The 15,054-nt window shown below is 59.8% G+C and overlaps 1 protein-coding gene across 1 annotated transcript; it reads right to left on the reverse strand.

The window, feature by feature from the left end:
* Window positions 1-4,397: 4,397 nt before the first annotated feature.
* Window positions 4,398-10,551, reverse strand: HS3ST6 (heparan sulfate-glucosamine 3-sulfotransferase 6). The gene is made up of 2 exons (XM_020886486.2): window positions 10,139-10,551; window positions 4,398-5,154 (listed from the first exon to the last, which is right to left on the reverse strand). Exons 1-2 carry the CDS (start codon window positions 10,549-10,551, stop codon window positions 4,539-4,541), a joined length of 1,029 nt encoding a protein of 342 aa, XP_020742145.2. The 3' UTR covers window positions 4,398-4,538.
* Window positions 10,552-15,054: the final 4,503 nt, after the last annotated feature.

Here is a 15,054-nt window from a genome sequence, read left to right on the forward strand (position 1 = left end):
AAGGAGCCCACATCCCCTTCCTCCCTCCCCGCACAGGGGCGGCGGGACCCAAAGGCTCCTTCACCTCTAGATGTCAGGACCCTCCTTGGGTCTTAGATGCAGACGGAGCAGGCAGGAGGGACGGGTGAGTGACCGTGGGCACCGTGGCAGGCACACGCCTCCAGCCAGTCCCAGCGTGGGCCAGAGTGGTCAGACTTGCCCCAGGAAGTCCGACGGGAGCCAGCCCTGCCCATCCTGGGATCCTCGGAGGGGACGTGTCCCATTCACGGCGACTGCAGGTCCAGAGCCCGGCCAGAGCTGTTCGGTCTCTTTCTTCAGGATGACACAGTCGCTTCTTTCTCTCTGACGTGAAAGTCTGTGCTTCCAGCCAAGACAGAGTAACAGGGGCCGAGATTACCCTTCTGCCTGAAACAAGTGAAAAACGGGACAAAACCTGCCAAATCGTGCTTTTCAGATATTGGACAGCAGGCAGCACCAGACAGTGTAGCTGAGAGACAGGAGACATGGCAGGTGAGTCCCTCACTCACCCCAGCTTGCTGCCCGAGGGACAGGGAGAGGAACCAAGGCCGGCCAGGCGACTCCCGGGAACGCAGAGCTGGGCTGAGCATTCGGGGACCAGGCGGCTGGGGGAGAGAGAACTGCGGTCGGCCCCGTCTCAGCTGAGGGCTGAGGGCGCAGGTAGGGGACGTGTGGCTGGGGACAGGGCACCTTCCCGACAGCAGAGCCAGCTCCGTGAGGTCTCCGACACGAAGGGGGCTCACTTCACGACCCTGAACGGCGCCCCCACTTAACTTCCATCCCATTCCAACTATGCTCAGCGTTCCTTAGCGATTCCTTCACGTCCTTGCCGAACTAATATCCTCCAAAGGTTTCTCTCTCACTCCATGAGAGAGTGAGCACTCAGCACCTATACTGCTGAGTTTTCTATGGAAGTCTTCCTATTTTTAACGAAGGTGAAATTCACATGACAAAATAAATTGAGCGACTCAGTGGTGTTTGGTACATTCATAGAGTTGTGCAGCCACCACCACACCCATTAAGTGCTCACCCCCAGGCCCCGCTCCAGTCTCTGAGCCCCTAGAAACCATTGATCTGTTTCCTGTTTCTATGTATGGACTTGCTGTTCTGGGAACTTCCTATGCATGCAATCATAAGATATGTGACCCTTTGTGACTGTCTTCTTTCACTGAGTTTTTTCCAAGTGTGCTAATGTTGTTGGTTTGTCACCACTTCATCCTTTTTATGGCTGAATAGTATTCCATCTTATGGATGGACCACAGTTTGGTTATTCTTTCACTCATTAATGGACACGAGTTGATTCTGCCCTTTGGCCCTTGAGAAGAGAGCAGCCATGAATGCCGGTCTGCAGAGTTTTATTTGCACACTTGTTTTCCACTCTTCTGTATCCGTGGAGGGCTTGTTCCACAGGCACAGTTTCCTTACCCAGCCCTCCATCTCCTGACCTCCTGTCTGCCGCCCACTTGAGACACCTGCGGCCCCCACCCCTGTGCTTTTCCCGCTATTTTGGAAGGTGGTCCCTCTCCTTAGGGAGCATAAGATGGACATGCACGAAAGAGAGAAAGCAACTTCAGAGCTAGAGAGTCCCAGGGAGGAGCACAAGGGGCCCACGGATGGCAGGAGGATGAAGGTCAAGCTGCCAGCACTTAGAGCCTCCCTGGCGGTTCAGTGGTTAAGACTCCATGCGCCCAAGGCAGGGGGCCCGGGTTCGTTCCCTGGTCGGGGAACTAGATCCCACATGCCCCAACTGAGAGTTCACATGCCACGACTAAAGAGCCAATGCAGCCAAATAAGTAAATAATAATAATAAAGTTGCCAGGATTTTCTGGGGCTCCTCCCCTCATCTAGAATTAGGTCGCACGACATAAAAGGATGTTGGGGTCAATGGGAAGGCTGGATCTGGGTCTCCAGCCTGGTGCAGGGAGCACTCGGGCCGTCAGGGTCTGCTCGGGGTCTCCAGTGCCTGTAAGGCTGAGTGGAGAACGCTGTCCTCACCCCGCTGGAACCTGTACCAACCACAGCTAGAAGGACTTGGGGGAAACCACCTCCAAGTTTGAAGCAGCCACCTCCCCAGACGTCTCCAAGCTCCTCCCAGACACCCAGGGCTGTGAAGAGCCCCCAGCCCCACCCCACCTCCATCCCCTTCTTCACTGGGAGGAACAGGAAGAGGGTAATTGAATCAGCATTGCTCACTCCATCTGGAACATTCCAACATGGAAAACCCACTGAACAGCTGGGGAAGCAATTTAGGGGCTTTAATTAAAGGCCGGTGACTCTCCCATGGAGCCCCACCCCCACGCACAGCCAGGAGGACCCCCACGGCTGCCCTCAGTGCGTTCCGAGGCCCAGCTGGGCACCTGGTGCTGGGTGCTGGCCCTTCGGCCTGGTCTCCACAGGCAGCAGGTTGAGCAGAGCAAGGCTGTCTACCTTTTCTCTTCACTGCTTCCAGACTGCCTGCTGAGTGGGGCCTGGCCCCCAAACCAGACAAGCTAGGGCCCCTGCCAGCTCTACATCCAGGCTTTGGGAAGGAGAAGGAGGTCCCATGGCAGGCTCGTAACTCCAAGCACCTCTTAGGAGGAAATGAGCCAGCTGAGAGCTCAGCTGCAGGGCCTACGGCTGCCTCCCTCTCAGTCGACACCTTCTGCAGGGAACAGCATCCCCAGCAGGGGGAACAGCATGTGCAAAGGCTGTGAGGCTGGCAAGTCCTGGCGGGTGGGAGGAGCCGACGGGAGAAACCTCGAGACCAGCTAGGAGAGGACAGAGACCAGGCGGAGGGACGTGCCTCAGAGGGCGTGAACGGCTGCAGTGAGGCATCTGGTCTTCATTCTAGAAGCAAGAGGGTGGGGAGAAGATTGGCAGGTTTTAAAATAATAGCATCTGGGTTACTCTGAAGATGCCCCTCTGGCTGCTGTGCCCCTGGAGCCATCCGCTCAGGAGGGGGCAAAAGTGTGCACAAGGGTAGGTCCTGGGAGGAGAATCACGCAAGGTCCTGGCTGGCCACAGGCCCAGCAGTCAGGGCCGTCCTGCCTCCCCCCTTGCCCCATGCGGCCCTAACTGGGGACTGGGGAGCGGCACAGGGCTGCCAAGGCCGGTGCTCACCACCCAGCAGGATTCCAAAGCAGGGTGTCACCCCTCCTCACTGTTGCAACAAGCCAGCCCTCCCCCACACCCAGATCAGGGTTCTGAGTCCAGGCGGAGGGGGTTGTGGGCACATCCACATCCACCCATGTCTGCCACCATATTTCCACCAGCCCCGGCCCAGCCTGACCATCTGACATGGACCCAAGGACTGGGCCAGGGTGTGCCAGGCCTGGGCCTAAGGGGCCCTGGAGATTACAGTCAGGACAGCTGGTGAGCACCTGGCAGACAGCACTGTGGCCAGAGGCAGGTGACAATCATTACTGAGGGGGCCCTGGGTTTCTGGGGGAAGACAGATGGACTGGGCACCCCAGCCTGCCCCAGTCCAGCCCAGCCTGGTTAAGAGCCGAGCTGGCAGCTGGGCTGCAGCTGGGCATTCTTGCTTGCCCATCCCCAGGGGAGGAAATTGGATAAACACCACAGAAGTGGGGCCCAGAGGGCCTGGGGAGTGGGCGTGCCCTGCAGAGTCTGGTGGGCGGGGCCTGTGATGGTCAGAGCCTCGGGGTGGTGATGCAGGGCTATGCAGGGAGCTGCCTGGAGGCTGTCAGAAGAACCACTCTGCACACAGGAGTCCCCCACACCCGCTGTCCGGAGAGTCCATCAGGTTTCCAGGAGCAGGTGTCCACTGGGCACAGGGACACAGAATGAGCTGGGATCGCGGGTGCAGCCTGGAGAGCCACACAGACTCATCTCAGGTGGGCAAGCTGGGGCCTCCGCTCCCCTACCTGGAACAGGGGAAGGCCCAGCTCGGCCTCCCAGGGCTGAGAAGAGAGCCTGAGGGTGGTCTCCAGAGTCTCCAGGGTGGAGCTGTGTCACCGAGCAGGACCCAAACCTCTCTGAGCCTAAGTTGCTTGCTTGTGACAGGCACCAAGCTCACTACCCACCTCAAGGGATAGATAAGGATCGGGCTTCTGTCCACTCCTGGCATGAATTGTCCCCGGCCATGTTAGCTGGTATGATTATCCCCAACCCCAGAGGGTCTGACCTGGTGGCTCAGATGGTAAAGAATCTGCCTGCAGTGCAGGAGACCCAGGTTCAACCCCTGGATCGGGAAGATCCCCTGGAGAAGGGAATGGCAACTCACTCCAGTATTCTGGCCTGGAGAATCCTATGGACAGAGGAACCTGGTGGGCTACAGTCTATGGGGTCCCAAAGAGTCAGACACGATTGAGCAACTTTCACTTTCCACTTCTACCTCCAGGAGGCGGCAACTCCAGCCCCACCCTCCAACCCTCAAGGGCTCCTAGAAGAACACAGATGCAAACTTTATTTAGTAAAGATTTCTCTCCACCCAGCATGTGCCCAAGGTCTGCTCCGGCCGGGTGATGGGCATAAATTAAATTCACTGAGCGTCCCCAGGCAGGGTGTGGGCCCCAGCCCCGTCAGTCCCAGCCAAAGTCCTGGCCGGTCATCTGGTAGAACTTGTGGTTGAAGGGCCGGTAGAAGGCCCGAAGGCGCTGGACCACAGCCTCGGGCACACGCGGGTGTGGCCGGCCCTTGGACTTGCCCAGGCAGCGTGGCCGGCCGCTGCCCTGTGCCTTCTTGAGGCAGGGGAAGCCCTTGGTGGCGTTGAAGTAGAAGTGCTTGTCCGTGACGACCCGCCTGAGGCCCAGGAAGTCCTGCACACGGCCCAGCTCCCCGGCGGGGTCGCTGACCAGGCGCTCGCCACTGACGAAGAGGAAGCGGGACAGCGGGAAATAGCGCAGCCAGTTGTCCAGGTGCTGTGCGTACAGGCCGATGCGTACGGCGCTCCAGGCCGTGTCCACGGGGCCCAGGCCACGGCGGAAGGCCAGGGCGCCGAAGCTGGGCAGGCCCGGGGTCTTGGAGAGGGTCTGCGCGTAGTCGGAGATGGCCCGGGTCACGGGGTTCCGCACGACCACGATCAGCTTCGTGGCCGGGGACATGCTGTGGATGCGGCGCGGGGCCTCCCGCGTCACGAAGTAGCTGGGGGTCTTCTCCAGGGTGATCTGTCCGTCCAGGGTGCGGGGCATCAGGCTCCTGCGAGACGGAGCGTGGAGAGGGGGTGTGAGTGGGCACTGACCCTCCTCCCACGCTAGATCTGCCCCAGGGTCAGGACCAACCGCCCCTGCCAGGGGAGCCCCAAACCTACAGGTAGCTGAGCCTCCCCCTCACCCACCCTGCCAGGCCCACCCATCCTAAGTGTCTGGGTGGGCAACCTGGGGTGTGGGCCATGAGGGTGCCCAGCCTCGGCACAGGCTGGAAGTGGGGCCCAACCTGCAAGGCTGCTCACACCCCCACAGGGCTCAGCTGCACCCCAACCCTGACAGGGGTGCCTCTCACCCCAGACCCGATGCTCATGAGGCCAAGGGCCCCAGGCCTGCCGCCCACAAGGATCCACTTGCCCCCCCACCCCCGCAGGCCCCTGCACTGTAATTACCCCAGTCACACTCTCATTAAGTGGCTCATGGCGTCCCCTGAATTAGGTCATTAGTTATTGACCAGTGTCCCCAGCAAAGGGCATCCGGCCTTCCTCTCCGTCACTCCCCTGCATTGCCCCTCCCCGCGTCTGAAGGCAGCCCTGCTAATTCTTCCCAACCCGCTCCCCACCCCAGAAAGCTGAAAGCCACAACACAGCCCAGGACACTGCAGAAGTTAGCGAGGTGGCCTGAGCACCCGTCTCTAACCCCAGCGGCCCAGCTGCCCAGACCCCACTGGGAACCCAGGGCGCAGGCCTGCATGCAGCCCTCTCAGCAGCCCCCTCTCTGGCCCAGGGTTGGGGGGCACTGATCCTATCCCAGGGTGAGTGACAGTGCCCTGACCACCCCAACAGTGGAGAAGCCCCTCCTAGCACCTCGCCCTGGCAGCATCCCGAGGCCACCCTGCCAACCAGGTAGAGCTGGGTGGGGCGGGGCAGGGTGCAGCGGCGGGGCCAGCTGAGCAAACAGCTCCGAGGGAGGGCAGGGAACTAGGTCAACAGAGGCAGAGGCTGGGACCTACGCTCGAGACGGGGTTCTCTACCCGCTTCTCTGACAGAGCTGCCCCGCCCCGAGGACAGCGCCCAGCACTGGTCCCATCCAGAGGGGTGACTCACAGGCCAGACTGAGGTCTCAGCCAGCCCAGTGATCCCCCGACTCGGCCCTGGGGAGGCAGTCTCCTCTTCTGCTCTGCTGGGTGGACAGATACACGAGTTGGGATGCCAGCTTGGAGGATGCTGATGTCAGGACCGGAGAATGTGCACGTGGGGGTCCCGGGGGTCCTGCCACTCTCCCAATGCCCCTGTTTGGCTCTGGGAAGTGGGGTAGGCGGTGTGGTCGGCCAGCTACAGGAGCTGCCCCCATCCCTTGAAATAAAGCCCTGGGCAGAGCTGGTCTACAGAAGTCATGGGGGACAATTCTGCTCCCCCACATCCCAGGAGTGAGCTGGGACTCCTTCCACACCAGTCACTGCCCCATCTATAGGCAGGCACACTGAGGTTCAGAGATGGAGCAGGAAGTGCTGGGGAGGGCATGGACCCCACCCCACCCCACCCCTGTGCTGCAGCTGCTGGGAGGCATGTCAGCCCGGAATGCAGGTGGGGACTGAAGGGTGAGTTCAAAGAGACTGGGGGTGGGGACAAGGCCCAGGGCCGAGTCCAGGGCTGCAGCCTGGGATGGCCAGCTCAGGGAACCCCCCTTCCCACGAGAGGAAGGCCAGAAGGAGGGGTGATCCCCATACTGGACCTCAACGCTGAGACCCACAGACAGAAGCCAGTGCCCACAGACCCCAGCAGAAGTCAGCACCCGCAGCAGGGAGGGAACCAGCCCTAACAGCTCCAGGACCCTCCTCACCAACTGATACCCCTTCCCATCCCCTTCCTCCCCAGGTGACTGGTGACCCCAGTAGCACCCTCTCTTGGTCCCCAGACAGGCCTCCCCGATTCTGAGCAGTCCCACCCCCTCACGCCTAGGGGGGTGGGCTGCAAGGAAGTCAGGGAGACTGAAAGGGGCCTTAGTGCCCACTGCTGCTTTCTCTCCAAGGAAGAGGAAGGTGCCCCACCATGGAAGGGGGATGGGATGGGGTGGGGTGCCCACTCTTGCCACACAGCAGCTTGGAGAGCTAAGATCTTTGGGATCAATGACTTGCCCCCCCCCCCCCGGGCCTCAGAAGCCTGTCCCCCAGGCAGGCGGGCAGGAAGGAGGGTGGGGATGGGGACTCCGGGGGGGGGCAGGAGAGAAGGGGGAGAGAATGAGAGAGGCAAGACTCTGACCCCCCACAGCCAACATCTGATGGGCTGCTCCGTGGACACGCGCTCCCTGCTCATCTGGTCTGCATTTCCCTGTGGCTTCCATCCAGCCTGGGTGACTCCCCCCTCTGTCTCCGCCTCAGGACGCCCCTCCACCTTGGGGGGCCATCCATGCCCCCCTCAGCTCCCCCTCTGCCCTGGACCCGTCTCTGTCTCAGCCTCCCTCCATCTCAGCGCCCCTCCTCCATGTCTCACACCTCACCTGGGCCCCATCCCGAGGGCCCTGGGGCCCATCAGGAACCAGCTAGGGTTCCCACGTGAAACAGGACGGTGCCAGGAGCCAAGGGGGTTCCCGGACCTGCACCCCTCCTGGTCTGTCTGCTTTTCCAAAAGCCACAGTCAGAGTATGGCCCCCACTTGCCCCCAGACAGGGCACTCCTGCTGAGCTGAGATTTTGGGGTGTTTGCATGGCCCCAGCCTCTGCCAGACAGAAGGTGATCAGTGAGTCAGCGAATGGATGAACAAGTGCCGTGTGAGACACTTGAGGGCCCCAGTCCCCAAGGAGGAGGACCCTCAAGAGCCTGAGGGAGGAGTTGAGGCCCCGGGAGGGGGACTGGTTTAGCCAAGGTCAGCTTTGAGTAGCCCAGGATGCCTGCCGAGGCCAAGGGAAGGGCCAGAGACACGGCCTAGTCACAGTCTGGGAGGAACCAGTGTCCCCAAAACCCAACTGGAGCACTAGCTACTCCTCTGCTCACTGCCCCAAACCACCGCCCAGAATGAGCCCTGGAGGCTGGGTCCAGGGTCCTGAGAGCAGACCCGTCCTGGGGGCTGGGCATCCTCTTTGCAGCTAGGCAGACTGAGGCAGGGGTGGGATTTCAGAGGCTCCATGCACACACAGGGCTGGCTGGAAGGACAGTCAGGTTCAGGGACACAGGTGTATGTGAGCAACACCAAGCCCAGCTGTGCACGTGTCGGCACGTCCCTCAGAGGGCACGTGAACACATGCCCTCCAGAAGCTCAGGCCTGCACCAGCGGTGAGAGGTCAGTGCTAGCCAGCCCCAAGGGACAGCTCCGGATTAAAGGGGCAGGAGGGACCAGACCGACCCTCTGCACGCTCGGTGCCCCCCCATCCCCGCACAGAGGCTGGGCTGAGGAAGGACTCCTCCTCCACCACTTAAACAGACCAGAACCCCTCCCACTCTCATCTTGGGCCTCAGAGATGCCAGTGGCCCAAAAACCCCTCCCCAGAGCTGAAGACCTGACCCGGAGTCTGGGTCCAGCTGGCTTCCTCTCAGGACCCTTAGGCTCCCCAGACCAGTCCCTAAAGCTGGAGCGTGTGCCCAGGGAGGACCCGTCTGGATGGGGTTCTCAAGATCCCCAGCTCTTTGAGAACCCTTTTAGGCCTAAACCCAGCTCTAGAGCCCCTGCAGCCCCTCCCTTGCTAGCCAATCAGGGCCGAGCTCTGAGGTTTGCACACTGGTGCCCACCTTCCCCTCCCCCTTCTCCCTCCCCTCCCCCTCTTCCTTCTGTGCACAGAAGTGGTAAATAAAGGATGCTCTGGGGTGCTGGAGCACTGTCAGAGCGGGCAGTGGTCTCTCCGTAAGCACCGAGAATACAGGGATTCAGACACTCAGCTCCAAGGATGGACCCACCTCCCCCATCACCACACAACTTCCCAGACCCCTAAAGGCAGCCACCCTTCAGAGTTCAGGAGCCAGACCCCCAGCTCTCACGGGGAACCCTGCAAATCCTTGAGTGATTCTGATGCAAAAAGCAAAGATAAAAAGGGGATGGAGGCAGGGTGTAATCTGGGTACAGAAAGCCTGGTAAACATGGAGGTTGAAAGACTGGGTCCTGCCATCCTCCAGTCGCCGCTTGTTCACCTAGTGACTATGGGCAGGGTCCTCACTGGCTCTTAAGGGCTAGGCCTGGGCTTGGGGATGAGGTGGGTGCCACAGGGAGTGGGGTGACTCACTCTCCATCTGTAAGCTCTCATTTTCCCGAAGGAAGGTATAGGGCACCGAGGCGGACTTGTGCCCGACCAACAGAGGCAGCAGGCAGGGCCTCATGCTCACTCCCGTGCGAATCTCCGCAGGGAGGGGCCGGTGTTCAATCAGCCACCAGAACAGGCTACTTCAGTGGGGGCTGGTGCCCCCCTCATTCCTCCACACCCCTGAGGCTGTACCTGGTGGGAGTGAGGGTGGCTACAGAGTCCCATGACATGAAGTTGAGGCCCCAGTTCCCATCCCTGGACACTGACTCAAAGGCATCCTCTCTTTTGTGAAGACCAGACTTTCTCTAGACCCCCAGGACTGCAGAGAAGGATTCCTCTTTCCAGGATCAGGGATCCTGGGGTGGGAATGGGGTGACAGATACTTCTAAGAGGCTGCAAGGAACCAGGAGGCCCTTCCCTGAGGTCACTGACCAGAGTTCAGACAGGCTTTCCTTCCCCAAGTGATGAGGCAGAGAGGGGCGACTGAGCACGAAGCATTTCCAAAGCGCCTCAGACCCCACTGACTGGAAACTACTTCTCAGCCGGAATCACACTCTAACCCCCTAACCAAGGATTTCCCCGGAGTTTTCAAAGTTTCTGGGAGGCCACGGCCATCCATCTTCTTTTCCATAAAATCCGCTTAAGGAAGTCAAATCTCAGCCCACACGCAGGTTGGTCTCAGCCCCAGAAGATACCCCGAGTCCTCGCCCCGCCGCGTCCCCAGCGAGGCCCCTGGAGCGCACCACGCCGTTTCCCCGAAGGCACCCGCCAGGAAACCGATGGGGCCGACGGGCCCGGGCGCTCACCGGTACCAGGCGAGGCCGCGCTCGTAGCACCTGTCGAAGAAGTGGGGCTCCGAGCCGAGCGCGCGGATGTCGGGGTGCAGTCGCAGGAACTCCAGCAGGGCGCGCGTGCCACCCTTCTTCACGCCCACGATGAGGGCCTGCGGGAAGCGCCGCCGGCCCGAGCCACTGGCCACTGGCAGACCGTGCGCCCCAGGGCTGCGGGATGCGCGGGGCGGCTCGGCGCGCGCAGGGGCCGGCGCGGGGACCGGGCCGGCCGGCGGGCAGCGTGCGGGGAGAGCGCAGAGGCAGTAAGCGCCGAGAACCAGCACGGCGAACAGCAAAGGCGCACGGGACGCTCGAAGAGCGGCCCCGGGCCCTCCCGCAGTGCCCTGGCTGCCCCCGGCCCCGCCGGCCAGGCCGCCGCTATCTGCCATGGGGCCACACCGCGCCCAGGCCTGCGAGCGCGGTCTGCAGGAGAGCGCACATCCCCGCCGGCGCCGCGCGCAGCCCGTCGGCGCCCGGCTTCTGCTCTGCGCCCCACTGCCGAGTCTTCTGCGAGCGGGGCGGGACCAGTGCGAGGGCGGGAGGCTCCGCCCCGCCCAGAGGCCCCGCCCCGCCTAGACCACTGCTCATCCCGGGACTCGCCTGTACCCACGGGCGCCGCGGCGCGACTCGGAGCCTCAGAGACTAGCCTGACACGCCCTCTCGGAGACCCCAGGCCCCAGCCCGCTCGGGATGCGGCGGCGGCGGCCGCAGGACGGTGACAGGACTGCTCTAATATCCAAAGGACCCGCTCCTAGAGGGCCGATCGCCGCCCCGGGCGAAGCGGCAGGTGCGCGGGCGGAACAAGTGGGTCAAGGTGGCTCGCGGATCCGGTCCTGGTGCTCAGAGGGGCTCCGGGAAAGTGGGAAGTCTGCGGCGGGAACCGGCTCACCTTGCTGACAATCGGTTTGCTGCTGCCCTGCGCCAGGGTCACGCACAGGGCGGTTGGAGAGGACTAGCCAAGTTGACTACCGTTTTAAAGTCCGGGAGACATACTCAGGGGAGACAGGCCCGGTGAAATTCAGACCTCAGTCTCCTGAGCCTCTCCACGTGTCTGTGTGTGCAGCCTAGTCCCCCGGTGTCCCCCTGGGATGTCAGTGGCCCATCTCTGACGCTGGTGAAGTGGCTGTATTGGAGATGTGAAGGATTCAGGAGACCTACCTGTGATGGGGAAACCAGGAGTGGGTGTCCTTTGAGAGAGCTTCTTCTGAGGGGCAGGGAGACTCAGGGCCCATCCCAGTAACAAGACCTGCTGGGCACTGGACACTCAGGGAGTTTTCTGATCCCCCAGACTGACTGAGCCCCTAGCATAGCACAAGGAAGGCCGCCCAGGAGAGGGCAAGCACAGCCCCAGGGACAGACAGAATGGAACCCACATGCTCCCTTTGCCTCTTCCCCAGCCTTCCTGGCCTCCGGGCTGGGGCAGGTGGGCATGAACTCCTCAAAGAGGCCAGACTTCCCCCAGCCAGTGCCCAGACACCAACAGCCTCTACTGGTTAATGGGCCGCTCCTGGGCCTAATGGTATCCAGACCTAAGAGAACCCTGGAGCACCTCCCCCGGGGCAGGGGCCTCCACGACCCACCTGCAGAGCCAAGGGGTGAAAACCACTGACCAGGGCCCCAGCCCAGTTCCCAGATGCCATACCTGCACCTGCTTGTCAAGGCAAGACTCTGCCAGGAGTTCCGTGGGCGGGGTGTTGGCACAGCACCATCTCGAGTGCATGCCGGCACATGCAGGGTCACAGGAAGTTCTTCTTCTGGTCTACCTTACAACAGGATTTGTTCCAGACAGTCTGGTTCTCGTTAGAGCCGCCCGCTCCACCTGCAGCACCCAACAACAACCTCAGCAACCACTTCTCAGGGCTCCAAACTCCAGCTTTAAACCCTGGTGGCCCCTGTCTCCCTGCCTCAGCACCAACATTGGCAAGGCATTGGCTGTATTCCCTCCTGGAATGCCTTTCCCTTAGTCCCTGCCCTCCACACACACACACACACACACACACACGCGTGCGCACGCGCCTGCTTGGTGACTTTCCAGGAAGAATTCACCAAGAACAGCAGGACACTGAACACGCTGAGGGTGGGGGAGTGATGTTCAGGGACAAGAGTCTGCTCCATGTTTGGCCGCTGATTCCCTATCTCCACCCACCACCTGGCTCCCAGGTGAGCTGTCATCATTCAGTCACTAAGTCGTGTCTGACTCTCTGTGACCCCATGGACTACAGCACACCAGGCTTCCCTGTCCTTCACTATCTCCTGGAGTTGCTCAAACTCACATCCATTGAGTCGGTGATGCCATCCAACCATCTCATCCTTTGTCACCCCCTTCTCCTCTTGCCCTCAGTCTTGCCCAGCATCAAGGTCTTTTCCAATGAGTCAGCTCTTCTCCAATGAGTCAGCTCTTCGCATCAGGTGGCCAAAGTATTGCAACTTCAGCTTCAGCATCAATCCTTCCAATGAATATTCAGGGTGGATGGATAGTTATTCCCTTCTCTGGGGGATCTTGCTAACCCAGGGATTGAACTCGGGTCTCCTGCATTTCAGGTGGATTCTTTACCATCTGAGCCATCAGGGAAGCCCTCTCAGGTGAGGGGTGGGTGCAGATCTGGGGACATCCAGGATGACAGCCTTGGGATGTTTGTTCACCAGTGTATCCCCAGCTCCTCATGGAGCCTGGTACCTGACAGGCACTCAATATAGACCAGCCAGTGGAAGGATGGAAGTGGAGGGAGAGGCTGATGAGGGATTTCTAGAGGAGATGATGGTGAGGCAAGCAGCAGGAAAGCATCCCAGTCGGCCGGGGGAAGGCTCAGCCTTAGAGAGCACAGTGATGGGAGCCGGGTGGGGAGGCAGAGGATGGATAGAGCCAAGCCCATCCCGGGGGAATGGGTCCCAGCCTCCTCCTCCTCTAGAGCTTGCCCTCAGGCTCCTGCCAGCCCAGACCTCTGGTCCCTAAAGTGGAAAACTCCATCCTGTCTCTGAAGGAAGAGCTTCATTGAAACACAATTCCCTTACCATGCAATTCAGCCACCTAATTCGGCCACCATTCTCAAATTCAACAGTTCTCAGCATATTCACAGTGTTGTACAACCATCACCACAATGAGTTCCAGAACATATTCATCACTCTAGAAAGAAATCGCATACCTGTCAGCCGCTCAGTTCAGTTCAGTCACTCTGTCGTGTCTGACTCTTTGCAACCCCATGTACTGCAGCACGCCAGGCTTCCGTGTCCATCACCAACTCCCAGAGCTTGCTCAAACTCACGTCCATCGAGTCGGTGATGCCATCCAACCATCTCATCCTCTGTCATCCCCTTTTCCTGCCTTCAGTCTTTCCCAGCATCAGGGTCTTTTCCAATGAGTCAGTTCTTCACATCAGGTGGCCAAAGTATTGGAGTTTCAGCTTCAGCATCAGTCCTTCCAATGAATATTCAGAACTGATTTCCTTTAGAGTGGACTGGTTGAATCTCCTTGAAGTCCAAGGGACTCTCAAGCGTCTTCTCCAACACCACAGTTCAAAAGCATCAATTCTTCCCTCCCTCAGCCCCTGGCCACCACTATCTACCTTTTTTCTCTGAATCTGCCTCTTCTCCACGTATCATACATGTGGAGATCATACATTATATGCCCATATCTCCACGTGGGATCATAAGTTATATGACATTTTGCAGCTGGCTTCTTTCACTCAGCATAGTGTGTTAAGGGGTCATTTATATTGTAGTGTGAGTGTCAGTGCTTCGCTCTTTTCATAGCTGTGTAATATTCCTCTGTGTGGATGGACCATGTTCTGCTTATCCATTCATCAGTTGGTGAATACTTGCATTTTTTTCCAACTTTTGGTTACTAAGAATCATGCTGCTGTGAACGTTCATTTACAAGATCTCACGTGAGCCTAAGTTTATGTTGGGTATATACCTAGGAGTGAAATTGCCCTGTCAGATGCTAACTGTTTATCCCTTTATGAAGAGTCCTCTTTCATTTTTTTCTTTAACTACATGAAGCTTGTGGGGTCTTAGTTCCCCCATCAGGTGTTGAACCAAGGACCCAGCAGTGGAAGTGCCAGATCCTAACCACTGGACCACCAGGGAACCCCCTGAAGAGTCCTTTTGAAGGTTAAATATGGAAGTTTCAGCATCTACGTCTGCATACCCCTCACCCTCAGGGCTGCTGCCTTCCCTCGTCCCCAGGATGTCTGAGTGACCCCTCCACCCTGCCTTGCCACCAGAGTCCAGTCCCAGCTCCCCACTGGCTTTCTCCTGTGTGACCTAGGGAGGGTGGATCACCCCCTCTGAGCCACTTGGTGAAAAGTCACTTTGGGGCCCCAGGAGAGACCCAGACATGGGAGCTCAGGGCGAGCGGCTGCTCCTGTGCCCTGAGAGAGTGGCTCAACTCCTGCCCTGTGGTCACACTTCCTGTCCAGAGAAAACAGGTGTCAACCACACCTTTCTGTCCAGTCTGATCTCCCTGGGGGCCCCTTAGCTTTGAGGGCTCTACATGGCCCAATTTCAATTCCCCTTTCACCTCATCTGGGTCCCCTGCCCAGGCAGGGGCCAGGCAAAGGTCCATCTGCTCACCCTCCCTGGCCAGCCATCAGACATGCAGAGAAGTTGTATCTAACGTGGCAGCAGGGCCTGAGCAGGGAGAAGGTGGAAGAGGTCAAGTACACAGCATGCCTGGGGGAGGGCCAGGACGGGCGACCCCGGAGAGAGTCTCGGGAGCAAGGTCATGGTGCACGGACAGTCCAGCCTGGCCTCACAGGTCTATGAGCCAGCCATCCCAGCTGTGTCTGTGTCTCTTTCGCAGACAGTGATGATTTCCCTGCGGGCGATTTTGATCCCCACCTACCTCCTCCACCCACCCATGCGCTCTGCAAGGCCAGGGATGGGGTCGGTCT

Source organism: Odocoileus virginianus, chromosome 33, assembly GCF_023699985.2.
Source record: "Odocoileus virginianus isolate 20LAN1187 ecotype Illinois chromosome 33, Ovbor_1.2, whole genome shotgun sequence".
Lineage (NCBI taxonomy): Eukaryota > Metazoa > Chordata > Mammalia > Artiodactyla > Cervidae > Odocoileus > Odocoileus virginianus.

Excerpts from the sequence above, each read along its gene's own strand:
- HS3ST6 (XM_020886486.2), bottom strand. The coding sequence starts at position 10,551 with ATGGCAGATAGCGGCGGCCTGGCCGGCGGGGCCGGGGGCAGCCAGGGC. Across the intron at positions 5,155-10,138 it reads CGCGGCCTCGCCTGGTACCG|GAGCCTGATGCCCCGCACCC; the intron begins GTGAGCGCCCGG and ends TCCGTCTCGCAG.